Source organism: Cervus canadensis, chromosome 21 (assembly GCF_019320065.1).
Source record: "Cervus canadensis isolate Bull #8, Minnesota chromosome 21, ASM1932006v1, whole genome shotgun sequence".
Classification (NCBI taxonomy): domain Eukaryota; kingdom Metazoa; phylum Chordata; class Mammalia; order Artiodactyla; family Cervidae; genus Cervus; species Cervus canadensis.
The window spans coordinates 5,057,969-5,080,465 of record NC_057406.1 but is presented as its reverse complement, the minus strand read 5'-3'; the positions used below and the strand labels follow the sequence as shown (position 1 = coordinate 5,080,465).

The following is a 22,497-nucleotide window of genomic DNA, read 5'->3' as shown; positions in this document are numbered from 1 at the left end:
GAAGCGCCTTAAGCAGTGTCGGCCAAATGAGATTCTGTTCAGTGAGAATCCTGTGTCTCCATAGATATCTTCACAATTGAAACTGTCTTCTTTTACGATATATTAAACTTGGTGAATTGAAGGCAAACTTGTTGAGAAAAGGCTGGTCTAGAGAAATGAACACGTGTGTCCACGTAAAGCTTGCACGCCCGTGTTCATTGTAGCTCAGCTGACACCAGGCCCAAAGGGGCAACAACCCAAATCTCCATCACCTGGTGAATGAATCCGGAAAGTGTGTCTCTCTGTGCAACGGACTGTGACTCAGCTGTAAGAAGGAGCGAGCGCCTGGCATGTGCCACAACGTGGGTGAACCTTGAAAACATCGTGCTAAGGGAAAGAAGAAGGAAATGGCAGCCCACTCCATCCAGTGTTCTTGCCTGGAGAATCCCAGGGACGGAGGAGCCTGGTGGGCTGCTGTCCATGGGGTCGTACAGAGTCGGACACGACTGAAGCGACTTAGCAGCAGCAGCAGTGAGGGAGAGAAGCCCGACACGAAAGATCACGTACGATGCGGTTCCCATTCGTGTGAAGGATCCAGAACAGGCAAAACCCTTGAGAGAATGGTTTTGTGGTTGGGAGGAGCAGGTCGGGGTGTGCGGAAAGAGGAATGAGTGCTGACGGTACGGGGTTTCCTTTGGATGAAACTGTCCTTCTGAGGGTGATGTGACCGTTGTACAACTTTGTGAGTCTCCTGACAACTGCCGAATCGCACGTTTTAGAAGGGTGCGGTGTGTGGAGCGTGGATTCCATCCCCGTAAAGCCTTAGAAAAGTAGTGTGCCCCTGGGAGCCAGTTCTCAGAGCCGTAAGTAGCGGCCACTCGGGATCCCCTTCTCTGTGTAGCTTTAGGTTCACGTGGTTTTGATGCGGATATTAAGGGCAGGACGGGTGTGGACGTTTTACGGCTCACTGTCCTGCCTCGCGCCATGGCGGGGGGTGGAGGGGGCTGTGTTACTGATGTTTCCTTATTTGCTCCCCTCGCCTCCCATGTTGTGGTGAATACCATCATCTCCTTTGGCTGAGTTTTCTCACGCACTCAAGTCCCCCTCTGGGAGGCAGCCAGTTTCCCCCAGGTGCCCCGCTCCGCCCGGCCCCTGTGAATCCCACGGGACCCCTGGCATCCTGGTGGGGGCGGGCATGTGGAGAGCAGCTTGCCTCTCCCCTGGGGCTTGCCCGGCCCCTGCCCTGGGGGCGTCGCCCCCTCTGCACGCGCTCTGGTCACCGCCTGGTCCTCCAGGCACCAGCGAGCGAGGCCGTAACGCCTGTCCACCCGCAGGTCCTCATCGACTGGATCAACGACGTGCTGGTGGAGGAGAGGATCATCGTGAAGCAGCTGGAGGAGGACCTGTACGATGGGCAGGTGCTGCAGAAGCTGCTGGGTGAGTCCCCGGGAGGGGCAGCCCAGAATCTGGACCATGCCATGCTCTATGTGGCGACATCGGTCAATTGTCCGTAAGCCGCGGGCCTGAGCCCTCGGCTCCCAGGTGGCGAACCCCTGGGCCCTCAGCTTCGACTGGGCTCCAGGTCCCCTCTCTCGGGTCCCCGTGAGGGTGGCCTGGAGGACTCAGTGTCCCCTTGCCCGTTGGGGTAACTCGTCTCCTAATGGCCCCTCCCAGCCCTGGTGGGGTGCAGACCTGCTCTCTGCAGGGCTCATCTGCTCACACTCCTTGCCCCTTAATGACCCACAGACACGTGCCGTCCTGCGCAGGGGTCTCCCCGCAGACCAGCTGAAGGGTCCCTCCTTCCAGGGGGGCCAGCACCGGGGTGAGGTCGTGTTTTGCTCTGCAGGCATGCGCTGGGGGCGGGGGTGGGGTCTGAGTCAAGCACCTGGGATTTAGGGGGTGCTTTTGGTGGGAGAGATACTGAGGGACAGCAGACCGATGGGGAGGGGGCTGACCCCGGACCCGCAGGAAGCAGCCTCTGCAGCTGCCCCGGTCGTGGGCTCGGCTCAACCTCTGCATGCTTCCTCGAGCCCGGTCCCCGCGGGCTGGTTTCCGCACTCTACACAGCAGTGTCTACAGACGGCGTGATCTCGGGGGGAGCCCGCGATGGGGAGGGACCGTGTCACGTCCCCGGCTCTGAGGCTGTGGGGTTGTCCTTGTTCGGTCAGTCCTTGGGAAGCACGTGAGGAAGGAGAAGCTGGGTTTTTTCTGGTTGTCCCTTCGTTTGCTGAACGAACACCCTTTCACCCACAGGGTGGCGGGTGTGGAGACTCAGTGGTGATGAGAGAGGAAGGTCCCCATGCCCCACCACTGATGCCCGTTCTGCCAGAGGGAAGAGAGAGAACTGTTGTGAGGTGGTTCAACCTAAAACACAAGTTCTCTAAGAGAACGCCTGGGACGTCCCCGGACGTCCACTCATTAGGGCTCCGTGTTTCCGCTGCAGGGCGTGTGGGTTCCATCCCTGGTCTGGGAACTAAGATCCCACCAGCTGCACAGTGTGGCCACAACAGAGAGAGAGAGAGAGAGAGAGAGACAGCCCAGTGCCGTGGAGAGAATTGGAGAGGTTTACAGGGGTCAGAGCTGGGTGGGCTGGAGGGGCTGGGCGGTCAGGGGCAGCCCCCAGGGGGGCTGACATCCCAGCCGACTTCTGCACCAGTTGGCAAGGAAAGAAACTTCCTGGCCGCAACTCTGAAGAGAGGAGGAGTCTGTAGTGTTTAAAGAGCAGCGGAAGGAGGCTGCAGGAGGCGGCAGTGGACAGACCACGTGCCCTGGGGGACAGAGGCTTTTATCACACATGGCAGGAAGCTGCCTGAGGATGTGAGCAGGGCCGTGATGAGATCGGAGTTTGTGCTTTAAAAGGTCGCTTGGGCTTCTGGGTGCAGAACGGCAGGGAGCAGGGTCAGGAGGGGGAGATGGTGGGGGTCAGTCGGAGCGCCGTCACAGCTCCCTGGGCATTGGATGGGGTGGCTCGGTGTGGGATGGAAGCGGAGGATATTTTGGAGGTTAAAGCTGCCAGAGGCAAGAAGCTGATGGCCGGGATTATGGCCTGAGCAACCAGTGAATGAGAAAGCCCCCGGGAGTAGTGAGGGGAGCGGGGATAGGGAGGCCAGTGTGCCCTCTGCCCTGGCTGAGATGCCCATCCTGCCCAGGCCAGCTGCGGGGAGAGGCTGGAGGCGGGCAGGGCAGAGATGGTTGATACTATGGGACCGGGTGGCCCCACCCGCAGGGAGTGTCCAAATTCAGTGTTTGGCTGGACGCCCCACACCAAGAATTAAACCTCTGTTTGGCTAAGCAGAGAGCCCACATCTTAGAATGAACTTCTTTGGTGTAAGAGCAAATCTGAAATGTTGTCAAGATTGTTTAGCCAGAGTCACAATTTGATTGTTACAAATGTTGGTTGGAGCTTTGTTGTTTCATATTGTATCGTTGGTACAGTGGTTCTCAGGGCTGTCGGGTGCTAGATTGCTCTCGAGGCTGTTGAAATGGACACTTGTGATGATAGACGCTTACGTTCAGCAGAGAAGGACGGAGGAGGGCGTGGGTCTTGGGCTGACTGCACAAGGATCGTACTGGTGGTGAAGCTGCCCAGGGTCATCAGCTTCCTTCCTCCCTTCTCTATGTAAAGCCCTAGCTTCCCCCTGACTCCTGGACTTGAAGGCTTGGCTGCTGCTTTATTGGTGGAAGACTTGGTGATGCTGCTGCTTTATTGAAATAGTCCTTTGAATCGCTGCTTTATTCACTGCCCCAAAGAGATACTTTCTAATATTTTCAGAAGCAAACATAAAAGTGTGGTGCTCACTCACTCTTTTATTTCTGATTCTTTTTGCATGCAGCCGTGGCTTCACTCACCCAGCCACTTGAAAAAATTGTGTCCCTAAGCCTTAGATCTAGTGATGTGATCCTGGGAGTCAGGCTCTCAAGGTGCCTCCGCATCTCAGCCATAGATGCCGGTAAAGGCTGCCAGCGCCCTCCCTGGAGTAGGGCCACAGCCGCATCTGAGAGCAGGTAACCTGTAAGGAGTCCTCGTCTGCTCAAGGCACACCCTCTGGGTCCCCTCTGCAGTTGGTCTCAGCAAATGCAGGACTTGCTCCGAAGTTGTCCGTGAGTCCTGCTACGTCCATTTTGTTGTCTGTAATGTATGACAAGAGGTCGACATTGGCTCCGGCAGCCTTTTTATTACAAAGTAGCTGCAGTTCCATCCTCTCTGACTGTCTTGCATAAGTACTCCTTGATAAGGCAGTTCTAAAATCTCTTGTGTGTCAAGTGGTTTGACATACCGCTTTGTTTGAAGAAGAGAACAATGGAGGAGACTATCCAGATATTAACGGAACTTCGCAAGGTCTTGCCGGGTCGTGTTAATGATGCTGTTGCACTGATGAGGTTCTGTAGTAACCAACGGGCTCACATGACCCTAGGGCCCAGGGCTGCCAGCAGCGACACTGATGGAGGCACTGAGCTCCTTGCTTTCCAAAGACAGAAAGCTGAAACTTGACATTGGCTGAATGTCAAGGCCAAAACCTGATTTCTGGGCTTGGTAAAGAAGCCGCCTGCAATGTGAGAGACCTGGCTTCCATCCCTGGGTCAGGAAGATCTGCTGGAGAAGGGATAGGCTCCCCACTCCAGTATACTTGGGCTTCCCTTGTGGCTCAGCTGGTAAAGAATCCGCCTGCAATGCGGGAGACCTGGGTTCGATCCCTGGCTTGGGAAGATCCCCTGGAGAAGGGAAAGGCTACTCACTCCTGTATTCTGACCTGGAGAATTCCATGGACTGCATAACCCGTGGGGTCGCAAAGAGTGGGAGATGATTGAGCAACTGTCACTCACTCTATAGAGAGAAGAGGTCTGGGGACAGGGCCTCGGTGGGGGGTGGTCAGGGGTCAGAGGAGGGGCCAGGACAGGATTCTGAAGGGTCCAGCCAGGAGGGAGGAGGAACCAGGGGGAGGGATAGAGGAGGAGGAGGAGGGATAGAGGAGGAGGAGGAGGAGGGATAGAGGAGGAGGAGGAGGAGGGAGTTGAGGACAGAGAGCAGACTGTGGGTCACCACTAGGCCCCCAATGCGTCCCTCTCCCTAAGAGTGGATTCCGGGAGCAGCTGCCAGACCATCTGCCAGGGCAGGTTCCGGGGTGTGGCATTCCTGCGTGGGCAGTGTTGTCCGGGGGACCCCCTGTGGGCAGTGAGGGGGCGCCCCCGGGCTGGCTGCCGTCCTGCTCGGACTCAGGCTCTCCCTCCTCCTGGAGAAAAGGCAGGCGCCTCCTCCTGTAATAAGTATTCAGAGCCACGTATTCACCCATGTTTTCCTGCCCCCTGGAGAGTCCGCCCCGTCTTCCTCTGGCTCTTCCCAGGCTCGGGAGAGAGGGGTCCTGGCCGTGCCAAAGCCTGAGCCGCTCCTGCAAGCCCCATCAGTGGGCAGATGGATGCGGGTGATACAGGCAGCCACGGACCTCTTCTCTCCCACATGGGGGCGTTTCCTGAGACATGGCTGCAGGCAGCATCAGGCTTGACCGATCGTCTTGTTTTCTGTTATCGACTGAGCTGTGTCCCCCCTGAAGTCATAAGACCTCAGAATGGGACTACATTTGGAGACAGCATCTTTGTAGTTAAAATGAGGTCACTGGGGTGGGCCCTAAACCCTTCAGACTGGTGTCCTTTTAAGAAGAGGAGATGAGGATGCAGACACACACAGAGGGAAGGCCAGGTGAGGATGTCTGCAAGCCGACATCCTTGAGAAGCCTCAGAGGAGACTGACTCTGCTGACACCTCGATCTTGGACTTCTAGCCTCCGGGACGGCGTGGAAGTAATCTCCATGTTTAAGACACTCATCCCGCGGTGCTTTGTGATGGCAGCTCTAGCAGGCTCCTGCCCTTTCCTCCTCTTGTCCATCGACGGCCTCTCCTCCCCCGGGACGTTCCGTCTGCAGGTTTGGCTGGAAGGGACTGCAGAGAAGTGCCCGGCTCCCCGTCTCTCCCCGGTGGGCGAGGCTCTCTGACCACCTGGCTCTCTACAGCCCTACTTCCTTCCCCAGGGGCCTCTGCTCCGTCCTGTCCCTGGCTGTTGAGCACCTGGGGACCTTCTTTGTATTTTCAGCGGGGTTGGGGGGGTCATATGAACAGCTTGGAGGAGGAAATGGCAACCCACTCCAGTATTCTTGCTGGGAAAATCCCGTGGACAGAGGACCCTGGGGGGCTACAGCCTGGCGGAGTCCATGGGAGTCACAGAGAGTCCGACATGACAGAGCAAGTGAGCACGCATGTGGACAGACAGCGGTGGATTATTCAGCTCAGACCTATTAGATGCAGATGGGGGGAAATGAAAACACGTAAATGGGAATCACCTCCGTCCTCTGTTGAGCTGCTTTGTTTTGCCTCTGGCACAGCCTGCCCTACACAAGCCGATGCCCTTCAGGTGTGGCTGACCGCCTCGTGACCCCCCGTTAGAGTCCTCTCTGGTCTGTGCTGCCTCCGGCCCTAGGACGGCGCCTGGACGTAGTAGGTGCTCAGTAACTGTTCTATAAGTGAATGAATGAATGAAGGTGTGTCCTTCATTCCAGCAGGTATTGCTGTGTCATCATAGGATCCTGAAGGGGGCTTTTAAACTGCTGCTTCTTGTGCTAGTTGAGGGAGGGGAGGATGTGGGGAGACCGTGTTGAAGTAGCAGGGGCGTCCGGAGAAGATGCCTTAAACAGATCCTTGCTGGGGATCGCTCTCCAAACAGAAGGCCTGCCTGTGCCCGGCCTGGACGCCACAGCCTTTGCACCTCCCTCCTGTCAGGGCCACCGCCTCCGGCACCTCCATGCCCGAGGCTCACAGCGCGTCCGGCTCTCTGCACAGCACTTTCTCATCACCGTCCGGGTTCCTGATCTCATTATGTCCTGTGACGTCCTGTCTGTTGCTTTGCAGAGGAGACCTATCGGGGAACCCCCGAGTCTGGGAATGAGTGAACAGGCAGGAAGCCTGGGGAGCCATCCTAGCCTGCCCCTCAACAAGAGTGCAGTGAGGAGTCCCTCTGGCCCCGCCCGGGAAGGGAATGAAGGCTCGAAGGCTGAGGCTTAGTGAGAGTGAAAGTCACTCAGTCGTGTCCGACTCTTTGTGACCCCATGGACTATACATTCCATGGAATTCTCCAGGCCAGAACACTGGAGTGGGGAGCCTTTCTCTTCTCCAGGGGATTTTCCCAACGCAGGCATCGAACCCAGGTCTCCTGCATTGCAGGCAGATTCTTAACCAGCTGAGCCACTGGGGAAGCCCAAGGCTTAGTCTCTGTAAATGAGTCTGGAGCAGACGTGACCATGCTGGTCGGCTCCTCCTGACTGCTTCCTGCTCCCTCTTGGTGAGAAAAGAGTCTCAGGGACCTGAATGTCACATAACCCTTCTCACCGTGAGGTCCGAGCAATAGAGAAAGAAGAAGGGGGGCGTGCAAGGTGCAAGGAGGCAGGGGCCACATCTGAGGCCTTCCTGTTTTCTCATCAAAGTCCTCTTCCCCCTGGGAGCCCGCTGGCCCAGCCTCCTCACCTCCAGTCCCATCCCCGCAGGTCACCTCCTCGCCTCCCCAGCCGCACCCTGAATCATCCTGTCGATTGTCTGGGCATAAAATGTTCCCAGGTGGGACACCCACACTTGAATCCTTGACCTCCCCAGCCCTCCTTTTCCTGCTGGTGTGGTTTTCTAAGGAACGGGGGTGACTTGCAAGTTCAGAGTTCCACGGCACAGCATCCTGGCAGGCCCCACGGCCGGGGGTGATCCGATCCACTCGACCATGACGGGGGTGGGGAGACCTCATCACAGCCGGTTGACCAGGCGGCCCTGAGTCCCTCCAGCTTTTCCTGACACTGTCCTCGTCCTTCTCGTTGCAGAAAAGCTGGCAGACTGCAAGCTGAACGTGGCGGAGGTGACCCAGTCGGAAATCGGACAGAAGCAGAAGCTGCAGACAGTGCTAGAGGCGGTGCAGGAGCTGCTGCGGCCCCACAGCCGGCCGCTCCAGTGGAACGTGGACTGTAAGCGGCTGGCGGGTGCAGGCGGGGAGCTGGGGGGCCTGGCCGTCGAGCTTCCCGCCTAGTCATTCATCTGCGGGTCTGGCCGGCTCACCGTCTGGGTCTGAGAGACGGGGCCAGGAGTGGAGCAAGGCGATGTTCCCGGGGGCCTTGCTGATGTCCCCGGGCTTTAGAGTGGAGAGGGGTTGTTTCTGGTTGGTCAAGGGAGACTTCCAGAGCCAGGGTGGGGGTTTGGGTTATAAGACAGAAGAAGCTCTGAGAGGTTCTTCCACCCCACATACTGGGGGCGCCAACACCTAGTGAGCCGTGTTACTGGTGACTTGCCGCGGCAGGACCTCGGGATGGGGTTCAGTCTGGTCCCCAGAGCATGTCACCGAGTGTGCTGGCTTTAAGAACATGTGCATCATAGTATTTCGGGCCGGAGCATAAACCCGGAGAAGTGGAGCATTGACCATGAGAGGCTGGAAAGGGCTTGACCCAGCTGCCCACCGCCCAGCCTCACCCCCAGGGCGGGGCAGCCAGGGCGCCCTGGGGTCCCTGCGCTTGGGTGAGACCAAGACTGCCGTCCGATTCCTCTGGCTTCTTGGCATGGAGACCCAGGACAGACCTGCCTCCTGGGTTGTGAGACGGGGGGAGGGAATCAGTGAAGCCTGGCACAGGGCGGGTGATAACCACGCCTTGGCCCACATCCTGCAGAAGAGCTGGTGGGGCTGGGTTGGCAGCCAGGGCCCCAGGCAGGATGGGAGTCAACGTACAACACTCCCAAGGTCTGTTCGCGCTGCTTGGCGTTCCCTGTTGGAGACGCTCGGTGGCACAGAGGAAGGACCGTTAAGTGCCCAGATAAGAATGCGCATGGCTGTGGGTGGGTTCGCGGCCAGGTGACCTGTTTTCCCGGAGCCTCTCCCGTCTCCTGTGCCCACTGTACGTTCCTGCTCATGCTCTCCCCTTCCCCACCACCCGGTCACTCCTTCTACGAACAGCATGCCTTTGAACGCAGTTGCATAAGTCACCTGAGGCCAACAGGAAAGAAAAAAATGAGAAGCCAGAACTGCATGAACCAAACTCACACAGGCTGCTTCTCAGCTCTCTCCATGTTTCCGTGGCCTGTGGTTCCGCCCGTGGTTTTCCTGAGCTCTCATTTGCATTCAGCATCTTCATTGCCTTCTCTCCCCTTTTCCTTTTTAAAAATTGAAGTATAGTTGATTTCCAGTGTTGCGTTCGTTTCAGGTGTTCGGCAGAGTGATTCAGTTACACGTACACATTTTTTCAGATTCTTTTTTCTTATCGGGCTCTGTTACTCCAGGCGTGTGCGACTCTTTGCCTCCCCATGAACTGTAGCCCCCTCCCCAGGCCTCTCTGTCCATGGGATTCTCCAGGCCAGAATAGTGGAGTGGGTTGCCATACCCTCCTCCAGGGGATCTTCCCGACCCAGGAATCGGACTCTCGTCTCTTGAGTCTCCTGCATTGCAAGCGGATTCTTTACCCACTGAGCCATCAGGGAAGCCTCCTTTTTTCCTTAGAGGTTATTGCAAAATACTGAGTATAGTTCCCTGTGCTCTGTAGCAGGCCCTTTGGGGTTGGTTTCACTGGCTTTGGGACGTGGGCTTGGGGTTCCTGTCTTATGATCTAAAACAGTTCGCTTCTTGCCTCCCCGGCCAGCGATCCACGGGAAGAATCTAGTGGCTATCCTCCACCTCCTCGTGGCCTTGGCCATGCACTTCCGGGCCCCGATTCACCTCCCGGAACACGTCTCCGTGCAAGTGGTGGTCGTGCGGGTGAGTATTGTCAGCTTTGCAGTCCGCTTGCTCGCGGCTCCTCCTCAGAGGCTCCGAGACTCACTCCTTCTCATTCCTCTTCTGGTTTGCCTGCTTTTTGTTCTTTTTCCCTTAAGAGGCTACCTTCTATTTTTTTTTTTTTTTCCTCTTGACAAAATGCATGCCTTGCCCTGGCTTCAAGGTAAATGATGGAGCAGGAACAATGGCATTGATTTCAAGAGAGGCAGATTCAAAGGCTTGAGTGCATGGAGGTTTAATTTCCACATTTTTGAAAAGAGCATTCATTTCTGTGCAAAGCCAAGTAGCTGGAATTCAGGCCTCTTGAATGAGCTTATTACTCAGTGGAGAGGGCTGAGACCAGAGGAATGAAATAGATACTCTCGTACCCCAATCAAAGCCTCTTGCGTTCACTGCCAATTACATCCATCATCCCCCATCATCTCTTTTTGAGGGTCATTTCACTTGCTTCATTTGAAAAAATGTAATGGGGCGCCAGGGTGTGCCTGATTGGAGTTGGACCTTCCATGTCGGTTTCCTCTGAATTTAAGGGCATAGACCCTGCCTTGGGTTTGCGTGTGCAGTCTTGTCCAGCAAACATGTATTAAGCACCTACTGTGTCCTGGGCCGTCGCCCTGATGTGGGGGACACTGGAGGAAGAGAGCAGGCTGGGGTCTTCAAGGGTCGGCTGCTTCTGCCAGAGCACTGAGGTTATACTTGGGACCTGATATCTCTCGTGGAGATGTCCAGCGCCACACTCCCTTCTGGTTTTTGAACTTATCAGTCCCACAGTCTCTGTGATCTGCAAGGCTCTGGCTGATCCTGTGTTTTTCGAAGCCATCTGACCCCTCCATCACCCCCACAGCCTGGCCCAGACCTGATGGGCAAGAATGCCCCTTGGGGCCCCAGGCGAGGCTTACCTGCTGTTCTGCCGCATCTGCTTCCCAAAGGGGAACGTTTGCGGTCAGAGGTGGTGATGGACAGGGGACTGTGCCTGTTGCCCTCATCTTGGATGCTCTTCTGGGGCGGTCGGCCGGGAAAGGCTTCCCAAGGACACATGAGAACGTGGTTCCCAAGCCCATGTACGTCAGACTCCGGGCTCCACGAACTCTCTGCAGCTCAGTAACCAGGATATTTCCTTTCAGGCCCGCGCTTCGGTCCAAGAAAATCTTTGGGGTTTGCAGAATGTTTTACTGGCCCAGGCAGGCACTCACTGGCACTTTCTTCCTTGACCAAGGTCACGGGAGGATTCTGTGGGCCACGGCCAGAGAGAAATGAAGCAGGAGGGGAGGCCCTGGGGACTGGCCAGCCTCAGGCCTTAGAGCTGCCCCTGGCCTGTTCCCTGCGTGTCTGATTATCCAGTCGATATGGGGACGATATGGGGAGATGCGAGAAGCGTGGCAGTTCGTGGAGGGAAGGAGTGAGGGAAGGCTGCGTTTGCACCTGGCAACGTGGCCTTGGAAGGTCACTTTGTTTTCCTGAGCTGCAGCGCTTTCCCCGTAAAATTGAGATTCTACTGTGTTGTTATTGTTTAGTTGCTGAGTCCTGTCCAACTCTTCCCAACCCCATAGACTGCAGCACGCCATGCTTCCCTTCACTATATCCTGTATTGCTTGAACTTTCATCCATCGAGTCGGTGATGCCATCCAATCATCTCATCCTCTGTCGTCCCCTTCTCCTCCCGCCTTCAATCTTTTCCAGCATGAGGCTCTTTTCCAATGAGTCAGCTCTTCGCATCAGGTGGCCAAAGTATTGGAGCTTCAGCTTCAGCACCAGTCCATCAGAATAGTCAGGACTGATTTCCTTTAGGATTGACTGGTTGGATCTCCTTGCAGTCCAAGGGGTTCTCAAGAGTCTCTACTATAGACTTCAACATATTCAGTCTGTCTGACTTATACTCAGCTCTGGGTCCAGAGTCCAGTGAGAGCATGATGCACCTTTGATGTGTGAGTAAGTGGATAACATGTCTCTGAGTCACACACCCCCGCCCCCAGCGCCCATGGGCGCTCCTGAGAATCAGCCAGGGTGAAGCCTTGGGAAAGCTGACAGCTGCCCAATGCTGGTTACTCCCCGTTCACTAGATCCAGTGGTGAGAGTTCCCTGGAGGCCGAGCTCAGGAAAGCCCGTGGAGCTTGGATCTCGAGAAGTGTCTAGCAGGAAGCGAGCTCCCTGTCCACGGAGGGGTTCAAGTAGGAGCTCACAGTGGGGTTGGGTTAGACTTCTGAGCTCTCCCCTGAGGAGGGGACGCACGGGCTCCCCCTCCACCACCATCGTCGCCTCTCTGCACCTGCCAGGCTCCAGGACAGGTGTATCACACACGATGCTCATGTCTTGGGGCTGCTGGAACAAAATCCCTCCAAGCAGTGGCTGAAAAAAGCAGACATTTGTTCTCTCACATAACAGAGGCCTGAAGTCCAGATCAGGGCGCCGACTGGGTCCCTGCGAAGGAGGGTCCCTTCCTTCCCTTTTCCAGCACCTGCTGGTGCCCTTGGCTTTCCTTGGCGTGTGGACACGCACCTCCGGTCTCTGCCTCCGCCTCACGTGGCCTCTTCCCTCTGTGTCTCTCTCTTCTCTTCTCATAAGAACTCCAGTCTTCAGCCAGGACTCACCCTAGTCCGTCACGGTCTCATCTTAACTCATTACATCTGCAGAGACCCTGTTTCCAAATGAGGTGACACTCGGAGGCTCTGAATGGACACGGCTCCTGGGCGACCCTGTTCAGCCCAGTGCACGTGTGTTATTTAATCTGGTGCCTCCCTCATGTCATGCATATTCCTTCATGCTGCCTGCCTCCCCAGCTTCAGGGCGTCCTTTGGGAGCTGGGGTGACTCTCCTGAGACCCCCACAGCTGCATTAAGAACAGTGTGGAGAGCAGAGGGTTTGGGGAGGGTAATGAGGAGCAGGTTCCAGCCACCAAAGGGCCACCCCTGTGGCCACCCCGCCAGGGATGTCCTCCTGCTCTGCCTGCCCCCCCGCATGTTGATCTGCTTGTCCATTTTGGGGTTTTCAGAAACGGGAAGGCCTGCTGCACTCCAGCCACGTAACCGAGGAGCTGACGACGACCACCGAGTAAGTGGACCCCGCACCCAGGCCCCGCTCCAGCTGGGGACCCTCAGATATGTAGAGGCCATTTTCCTCTATGTGACCTTTGACCCTGGGATGGAATTTTCTCCAAGTGTCCACCCTAGCTTTCCATCTTTCGTGCACTTTCTTCAAAGTGTTTTTGGTTTTGATTTTTGTTCTTTGCTTTCTTTTTTGTGTGTTTGTTTGTCTTGTCGAAGAAGGGCAACACAGCAGTTTGGTTTGGTGTTTAAATGAGAAATCCCATATCTTTTATTTTCTCCCTAAATAGAAAAATGAGTCAATACCTGTGGCATATGAATTAAAACTTCTTTACGCTGCTGTAAATCTTTTCTGGAATGAGACAGGGAATAATAAAGAAAAATATAATTGATCACATTCAAAATCTCTTGTAAGAATGAGGGGAAATTTGTAACAGTGAACTTCCTTGTAGTTAGGCATGCTAATGACGTCCAAATTTTTTAATGTTTTGAAGTAAGTTATTCTCCAAAGATGTGGACTGTTATTCCTTATTTTGGAAGGTGAACTTTAAGAATGTTGAGAGAGGGAATGGGACAGAGGTGTTTAGACTGGTCCAGGGACCCGTGGTCCTGATTGATTCATCCATCTATCTTAGCTCCATCGGAGGGAGGGAGTCACGCATCTAAACTAGAACTTCCTTTGAGAAAGTCCTGAGCCATCTCTGGCCTTTTCGAGAAGGCTGGAGGGCAGTTTTTAAGAAGTCTGAAAAGCTTAAAATCTATTGAAAATAGCAAATCAAATGGATCTATTTTGCGTGTGGTTTGTAAGAGGCCTTAAGACACCCTATGAAGAACCTTTAAAATGCACTGCCTCTGTGCCTCCCTACTAAAGCTGTTTCCGATGAAACAGGACATTAAAAATTGATCGTCTCAGCTCACCCACCTGCTCAGTTCAGGGAGTGATTAATTACTGTGCCATGAATTCATGGATGGTCTTTCAGAAATCAGGCCAACACAGGAAGCCACTCCCCGTGTGGGAGCTGTCAGGTGGACGGGAGAGACGGGTGTTTCCTGACATGTGTGCACAGCTGTTCATGTTCCCCGGGAGGGGAGGGGGGACGGGGACGCTGTGCTGAGCCTGGCCTGGGGAGGGGTCTCAAGCAGCCAGCTCGGCCCCTTCGGGAGCAGGAGAAGGGCAGCTTGGGGGGTGGGTAGTCAGGAGCGGGCTAGCGTCTTGGTTATCCATCGTTGTGTAAATAACCACCCCAAACCTCGGGGCTTAAATAAACGGTCACTTTGTTTGCTGACAGTTTGGTGGCTGGCGCTGGCCGGTGGAGGCCTCTGTCCCTCCCCGTGGCCTTCACTTTCATGGAGCCGGCTTCCTCCCGGAGGTCCTCAGGGTCCCCAGGGCGTGACAGGGCAGCTGCAGGCCTCTGGCCCCCTGCATGCTGTGTCCTTGTCTTCTGTGGGTCACAGCGAGTCCCTGGTCCCCCTGGATGGGAGGGCAGGAGGCAGATGGCCCATTGAAGGGGTCGGGAGCAGCCAGGCCTATTGATGATGGGGGGCGCCCTCCCTCTGACGGAGCTAAGATAGATGGATGAATCATTGAGGACCATGGGTCCTCCCGATCAGTCTAAACACCTCTCCCCCATTTCCTCTTTCAAAATCCTTAACTTTTACTTGCCTGCAGTGATGGGAAGATGCTGTGTCCATCTTCCCTGGTCTCGAAGTGGGTGAGGGATCCCTGAAAGGGCAGCAGGGGGCAGTGGGAGCTTTGTCTCCAGAGCCGGCCCCTGGGAGAGTGGCCCCAACGATTGACACCGGTCACCAGCACCCACAGGGCCTGCGGTCCTGGGTGCCCAGAAGCTAAGAGGATGCAGTTTCACTCCTCCAGGGGTGGCGGTCTCGCTGGCAAGAAAGATCGTGTCCGTAGAAATGTGAAATCCAGCCCAGGGGCCTTGTGGGAAGTACAGTGTGGCCCTCAGGGAATTTCAGGCAGTGTGGTGGGGGGAGGGGGGGAGGGGTGCCCCGAAGTCAAGGTAGAGAGAGGCTTCCAGCAGAGGCTGCCCAGCCTCCTCCAGGTTTCTCTGTCCTATGGGTCACCTCCTCCAGGAAACCCTCCCTGTTTGCCAAGCAGGAGTGGCTGGCTTCCTTTTACTTCCCGTAGCATCTCCTGTATGTCTCATTTCTGGTGTGTGTGGGCTGTGTAGAAATGTGGGCTTAGGAGTCTCTCTCACCATCAGGGGTCCTGCGGCAGGGCCACGGGGTGTTTATTTCCATATCTCTATGGTCTGTGCATAGTAGGTGCTCTAGAGACTACTTGTTAAATAAAGTGGAAAGGACTTGAGTCTAGAGGGGTTTGGGGGTGAAGCCGAGGTCTCGTTGCCTCTCAGGAAGCTGGTGCACAGAAAGCACCTGTGCGTTTGTGCTCTCAGATCCTCCGGGAGGACCCAGCCACCCGTCCTTCGTGGCTTCAGCTCTCACCCTGAGTCAGGGCCCAGCCTGTGTTTCTCCAGGACCTTTAGTTTCCCGCTTCCCTGGAAATGTGTTGTCCTCACTCCCCAGAATGTGACCTCTGGGTAGTCTGCACCCTTCTATTTTAAAGATTAAACTCAAGGCTTCCCTGATGGTTCAAGTGGTAAAGAATCCGCCCACAGTGCAGAAGACGTGGGTTCGATCCCACTGTCAGGAAGATCCCCTGGAGAAGGAAATGGCAACCCACTCCAGTGTTCTTGCCTGGAGAATCCCATGGACAGAGGAACCTGGTGGGCTACAGTCCATGGGGTCACAAGAGTCAGACACGACCAAGCACCTGATGGATTGTAATCGTTTTATTTTAAAGTTTAAGCTCAAGGTGCCAGAAGACCTGTTTTCTGTTGAATTGTTCTCCGTGTTAACTACTCCCTTGATTAAATGCCCGCTACCCCCCACCCCCCCAAATGGCATTAAAAGGATGGCTTAGAGATGTCTATTTGCTGCCCGTCTTGTGCAAACATTTAGAATCCACATAAGCACCTCCTGCTTGTAATTAGAGCGGGAGAGAACTTATCCAAGTGGGACTTACATTTTTATAACTTCGACTGGCCAGCTGGGGGCCTGCAGGGCACCCCCACCACCCTCCGCCTCACGGCTCACTCAGCTCTGAGGACCATCTGACGCTTCTCTCTGCTCTTGTTTGCAGGATGATGATGGGGCGCTTTGGTAAGTAACTTGGGGGAAGCGGTTGGGGAGGGCATGGGGCGTCTGAGGTCGCCGGGCACTGTGGGGCCACCCCAGGAACCCCCAGGGTTCACACGGTCTCTCAGAGGCCGCAGGGCCCAGGGTGGGTTTTGGCGTGTGGTTTGCTTCTCAGCTGTCGGGAGGTTGGGCGGGGGGTTAGAGAAATGTGGTGGGTGGGGGTGAACCAGGAGAAGGGGGAGGGCGGATGTCCCTGTGAATACAGAGCATCATTAGCTAGCCGGAGGTTCAGAGGTTCCTTATGGGATGTACTTTTTACCGAACGGATCATTTATTTAATTTACTGGGCTGCACCGGATCTCAGTTGCGGCCCGCGGAATCTTTAGTTGCGGCATTTGAGCTCTTAGTTGCAGCATGCAGGACCTAGGTCTCTGACCAGGGATGGAATCGGAGACCCCCGCGTCGGGAGCGCAGAGTCTTGGCCACTGGACTGCCAGGGAAGTCCTGGGATGTACTTTCATACGTAGCTTTCCACCTTAAAATCTCCGGCTTAGCAGACCTTAGAGTCAGGCAGCCTTGACTCTGGTCCCAGCTGGGTGACCTTTGGCCTCCTCCTTCACCTCGCTGCTCCCCATCTGTGAAATGGGTCCTCGGGGTTGCTGGTGGATTTTGTGAGATAACAGACGTTCGCTCTGCTTGGCCCAGGGCTCTTCCTCTGTTGGTTTTCAGTGGCTGTTCCCACAGAGCTGTCCCCTGCCCCCTGAGAGCCCCACCATCCCATCTTCATCTCGGGGAAGGGTGGCAGGTGCAAGGGCAGCTCATGGCAGCATTTCAGCCCTCCGGGAGGGGAAGCCCCCAGCTCTTAGTCACAGCCAGAGGCAGCTGGAGTCAGGCTCCCCGCTTTGGTGATATTTCAAATCAAGAAGCCCTCAGCACTCCCCAAATGCCATGTTCTCCAGAGAGCAGAGAGGGGAGCATAGATGTTAGGAGGAAAATAGAGACCAAATAGAAGTTTCCTGCATGCCTTGTGAGCCGGCCACCGGAGCCGGTCCCTAGCTGCGGGTGGGGGCCTTGGGGTGAGGGGTGCACCTTGGGGGCACCCCGAGCTTGGCCTCTGTGGCCTCACAGTGATTATGGGGACCAGAGACACCCCTGCCACTTGGGCACAAAGAGGACGAGCGGCTCTTCAGTTCCCAGAGGTCTTGAACCAGAGAAAATGCAGCAATTATATGTCCTTAAGTGTCCTTAAGTAGTCCTTGAGCTGTGCTGGGGAAATGCAGTCTTAACTTTTTTTTTAAGTAGCAGTGGAGTTCTTTTTAATGTCTTTATTATTAAAAAACATTAAATAAAAAGGGAGTGAAAAGGAATCCTCCTGTGTTCAGTTGCTGAGGCTGCAGAATAGGCTGGGGCGTGCAGCTCCAGGGCCAGTGTGGGGGCGCCTGGCCCTGCCCTGGGCGTGCGGAGGGGTGGGCGCAGGGCACCCTGCTGTCTGCTCCCTGTCCCTTCGGCAGGAGGGGATCAGAGCCGGTGGGATTGTCGAGGACAGAGGTGACCCAGGTGGGACCCTCCGAGCATCTTTAAGCATTGCCTTGGCTTCCTGTGCGTTTCCACTTCCGTGCGGGGGACAGGACTAGTGGGACTGGACTAGCTGGGGGGCTTCGGGGGGAATCAGTTCCGCTGGGGTCCTTGTGCAGCCTCCCATGCTAGAAGGGGCTAGACGCTCAGCCAGAAAGGCCCTGGCAGCCCTGATGAGGGGCGCTTGGGGGTCTGGTGGACTGGATGGCGGCTGAGAGCCCCCGGGGAGGGCTGAGCGTGGTGGGGGGCGGGCACCCAAGAGGCTGAAGAGCCTGGAGTCGTCGCCCTCGTTACGTCCGGGACCGCCCGTGCTCCTGAGATACAAACAGGCCATTAGTGGGTGACAGGCGACTCGCCCGCCCCCAGCTCTGCTCCTGCTGATGCAGGTCTCTGGGTCTCCTGGTTACCCTGACGCGTGGCAGCTTCTGCCAGCCCGTCTCCTGCGGGAGCCCTCGGACCCCGCGGCCCCAAGACCCCATCACCTCCCCCCACTGGCCCCTCTAGTTGGCTCCTCTGCACGCCTTAACCCCTCCCTCTGCTCACTCCCAGCTTGCCAAAAGCTAAAGCCTTGCAGCCCTTGCAGGGGCTTCCCAGGCCCCCTTAGATCACCCTTTGAACACCCCCTCTTCTCTGCTCTGGCCTCCTGGCCCCCCTGTGCACCTTCAGCAGCCCCCCACCCCGCACTCCCCCTTCCAGCTCTTATACGCACAGTACCCTCAACCTGAAATGCTCCCCCTCCAGATTACCCATGGCTCACCTCCTCCAGGGAGGCCCTCCTTGATGCCCCTGCCCGAATCACCGCCTGTCCTCTGGCCCCCTCACCCCTCCATTATCTCTTCACTCACCTCTTTGCTTGCTGGGAACACTTTGGGGGCACCTGGACAATCAGGGACCCCCGCTTGGCTCTGCCCTCTTGCCTTTGGCACATGGCTCCTTGAGTCATGGACTTCCCGGTTGGCCCAGTGGTAAAGGATCCGCCTGCTGATGTTGGAGATGCAGGTTCGATCCCTGGGTCGGGAGGCTCCCCTGGGAGAGGAAATGGCAACCCACTCCAGGATTCTGGCCTGGAGAATCGCATGGACAGAGGAGCCTGGCAGGCTCTGGTCCATGGGGGTCACAAAGAGTGGGACACGACTGAGCACGCACACGTGCCTTGAGCTGTAAGCCTCCTGTGGGCTGGGGCGTGTGTCCCCCACGTGCATCCCCAGCCCTGGACCACACGCGTTCCAGGAGCACCGCAACACACCAGGCAGACCCTCCGTGGCTCATGTCTGCCCTGGGACGGGGCGCGGGGGTGGTGCAGGCTTCACAGGGAGCCCAGTTCTCAGCCTGTTTCTCACCTTGGCACTCTGAGTGAGGTGGGGGGTGGGAGGGCTCTCTGCACCTCCCCTGGGACCCCCCCCCCACCACCTCCTTCGGGCTCTGCTGTCCTGGCTGGGGTGGATGGGAGGCCCTTCTCTCCCCAGGGGAGCTGGGGAGCTGCAGCCGGATCTCCATGGTAACGGGCTTGCTGGCTGCCTCTCCTCCGCAGGCGCCCCTCCCCCTCCTGGGCTTCAGGAAGTTGGAGAGAAGGGTGGAGAAGCTGTCTTCCTTTTCTTCCAGGACTCCCTGCAGCCCCTGGTCTCTCCCCTTCGCAGCTCCCTGTTGCTCCCGATGCTGCAGCTGGATCACGCCATTCCTGGTCTCCACCCGCCACCACTCCTTTCACCCCCAAGGGACCCATCCCTCTTAGCCTCCCCACCCCCACCAAGGCCACACCGTCTGGAACCCACTCTTGGGTTTCTGTTCCCTCTGCCCAGAACACCCTCCTCTTCTTGTTCCAGCGAGCCCCGGCTCAAACATCGGGGCTCCTCTGACCCCAGGCCTGTGTCCACGTCCCCAAGCTGGGGGGCCCCAGGGGCCAGGCGGATCACACGAAAGAGGGAAGTGTCGAGAATACTGAATGATGAAGGGCTGCCTCCGCCCCCACCTCTGTGCTGTGTGCGGTGGGGACTGTTGGTGCCTGGGGGCGAACAGGGGAGTCTGCGCCCCCACTCCCACGGGCGGCTTGTCCATGCTGGGAGTTGGAGAGGGCGGATGGAGGTTCACTGTTTCCTCAGCTCTTGTTTCTTCAAGAGAAGCCAGAAATTCTGGACTTTTGGACAGACCTTCCGATTTCAAAAATGTAGACTCAGACAGAGCTTACTTCGTCTGGAGTAAGCTGAGCATCGTCAGAAGTTGAACCTGGGTGGACACTGGGGCCCTGGCTGATGCGGCCGCTCCCTGCATCTTTCTGGCTTTATTGGTACCCATTCTTGGACTGCCTGTGCCCTTCCCGGGGGCGGGGCTGCCCCATGTTCATTCATCCCTGTGACTGTCCCCAGAACCTACAGGGAGGTCAGGGTGGGGTCAGGACGAGAGGACATCAGGGACACACTTGCTTCTCCCTTTATACCCTGTGCGTGAAAGTGAAAATGAAGTCGCTCAGTCCTGTCAGACTCTTTGTGACCCCGAGGACCGTAGCCTACCAGGCTCCTCCATCCGTGAGGGTCTTCCAGGCAAGAATCCTGGAGTGGGTTGCCATTTCCTTCTCCAGGAGATCTTCCCTACCCAGGGATTGAACCCGGGTCTCCCTCACTGTAGGCAGACGCTTTACCGTCTGAGCCACCAGGGGAGAACGTTTCCCTGTGTGTGCTGGGTGCTAAGTCTCTGCAGTCATGTCCGTCTCTTTGTGACTCTATGCACTATAGCCCCCCGCCAAGGTCCTCTGTCCATGGGATTCTCCAAGCAAGAACACTGGAGTGGGCTGCCTTGCCCTCCTCCAGGGGCTCTTCCTGACCCAGGGATCGAACCCATGTCTCTAATGTCTCCTGCACATGCATTTGGGTTCTTTACCACCAGCGCCACTTGGGAAGCCCTTGATTCTTTACCTCGCTTAATCCTTCACACTGGTGGTGAGCTGGGGTCTGTTTCACCCCCACCTTATGGAGGGAGATGCTTTGCCTAAGTCATGTGCCCCAGGCTCTCGGCCAGATTAGTTGTCATTCCCCAGGCCTCGGCCGTGACGCCATCTGCCTGCCCAGGTGCAGGTGAGCGGGCGTGGGGGCTCTGGCCTCCAGGCCCCGCGATGGCCCCCCTGCCGTCCTGCCTCTGCCGGCCCAGCGGTGGCTCGGCTAAATATACCCGGCTGACGTCAAGGCTGTTCTGCTCCTGGGGGTTTTCTTAAAAGCTGCATTTAAAGTTTGTGTTTTGCTTTGTGAAGATTTAGCTTTTTTTTTTCTCCTCCCTCTTAGCAGACTGCCTTGTTGAGTATAATCAGACTTAGATGATTATAAAAATAATTTACAGCTGCCGCGGTAGAAAAGCTGGGGGGAGGGAAACCTGCGGGGTCGGGCCTTTGGGTTGCTGTTGGCCTTTAGGTGAAAAAAGTGGGGTGCCCCTCCGCAGACGCACTCCCCACCCCTGTGCACACATGTGTGTACACACCACACATGCACACACACTGTGCATACACACCTTCCTCTTTGCCTCTCACCTTCCTTCCTGCTGCCTGCCCCCAAGGCCAGTGGGGAGGCTACCTGGGCTGGGCCAGCTGCCTTTGGGAGCCCTGGCCGGTGGATGCTGAGCGCCTGCCTTTGGGGGCAGCCCCGGGGGAGTAGCTGGGACGCTTCCCCCAGGAAAGGCGCAGGCTCTGGCTCCTCTGTCATGACCTGCCTTCTTCTCGTTTCTCCCCTCTCTGTCGGTGTGGTCCTGAAGCAGGCGCTGGGTCATCTCTAGCTCTGGGTCCCAGTCCCCTCCAGACAGATGGAGAGGCTCTTCCTACCCCAGCCCTTCCCCAGACTCCACGCCGGGGGTTTGAGTCCCAGTCCCAGCTTGGATAGAGACCCAGAAACAGGGCCTCTCTGCTGGTTGAGGTTCTCTGAGCACTGGCCACCCCCAGGCACCTTGGGGGGCTGGGGACCCTTGAGGACAGAAGGGGGGCCCCAGGGCCTCCAGGATGGCCCACCCCCTCTGTCCTGGCAGCAACTCCCCCACAGCCCTGGGTCCCACCCTGAGACCTCCGCCCCGCTGCCTGGGCTCCAGGCGGCCCAGGGGCTCTGTCTGCCCCTGTGTGACCTGCCACGGCAGCCTCAGGCTGGAAGCAGGCCCCGGCCCCAGACAGCCCTGCTCCTGTCTAGTCCACTGATGGCCACATCGCCCTGGCCTCTGGTGGCCTCGCAACTGAAAGAGAAGGGGCTGATTCTGTGTTAATTTGGAAGGCATGGTTGGGCCCACAAGTGACAGGCAGGAAGAGTGGGTTGGGGTCCCTGGGACGCAGCGGGATGGGCCCCTTCTGGCCCTGTGGGTCTTCCCACAGAGGCGGACACCCCGGGAAGAGCAGCTCGCGAGGCGTTCTGAGCAGGATTTCCTGGCTCTTTTTGTTCTGAGCACCAGCTGTGGACCCTTCACGGTTCTGGAGCCAGTGATGGTGCAGCGAAGAAGTGAGCCAGCAGTCCTGGGCTGCAGGGAGCAGACAGTCCAGCAGAGAAGTAAAAACAGAACGTGCTTGCAGAGAGATGGTGGTGGGCTAGTCGCTCAGTTGTGTCCGAGTCTTGCGACCCCGTGGACTATATAGCCCGCCAGGCTCCTCTGTCCATGGGATTCTACAGGCAAGAATACTGGAGTGGGTTGCCATCTCCTCCTCTAGGGAATCTTCCCGACCCAGGGATCGAACCAGTGTCTCTTGCCTTGCAGGCAGATTCTTTACTGACAGCCATGGGTAATTGCTATGAACGTTGCACCAGGGTGAGAGGACAGAGAGCGGAAGTGGGGTGCTCTTTTAGAGACAGGTGGTCATAGAAGGCCCCCCAGACGACCTCAAGGAGGTGAGGCTGATGAGGAACAGGTGCAGAGGCCCAGTGGTGGGCATGTGACGGAGGGAGGTGCTGGTGCGTGGAGTGAGGTTTCCGGGGAGCGTGTTGGGGGGTGATCCTGAACTTGTGGACC

The 22,497-nt window shown here is 56.8% G+C and overlaps 1 protein-coding gene across 3 annotated transcripts in view; it reads left to right on the top strand.

Moving 5' to 3' along the window:
- Nucleotides 1–22,497, top strand: part of PARVB (parvin beta) — a 115,102-nt gene that overhangs the window by 74,570 nt on the left and 18,035 nt on the right. For all 3 annotated transcript variants that reach the window (XM_043440428.1, XM_043440427.1, XM_043440430.1), the window contains exons 4-8: nucleotides 1,314–1,416; nucleotides 7,830–7,970; nucleotides 9,627–9,742; nucleotides 12,750–12,808; nucleotides 15,962–15,981. In XM_043440428.1, the coding sequence (XP_043296363.1) occupies nucleotides 1,314–1,416; nucleotides 7,830–7,970; nucleotides 9,627–9,742; nucleotides 12,750–12,808; nucleotides 15,962–15,981 (439 nt within the window). The remainder of the gene's footprint in view (nucleotides 1–1,313; nucleotides 1,417–7,829; nucleotides 7,971–9,626; nucleotides 9,743–12,749; nucleotides 12,809–15,961; nucleotides 15,982–22,497) is intronic.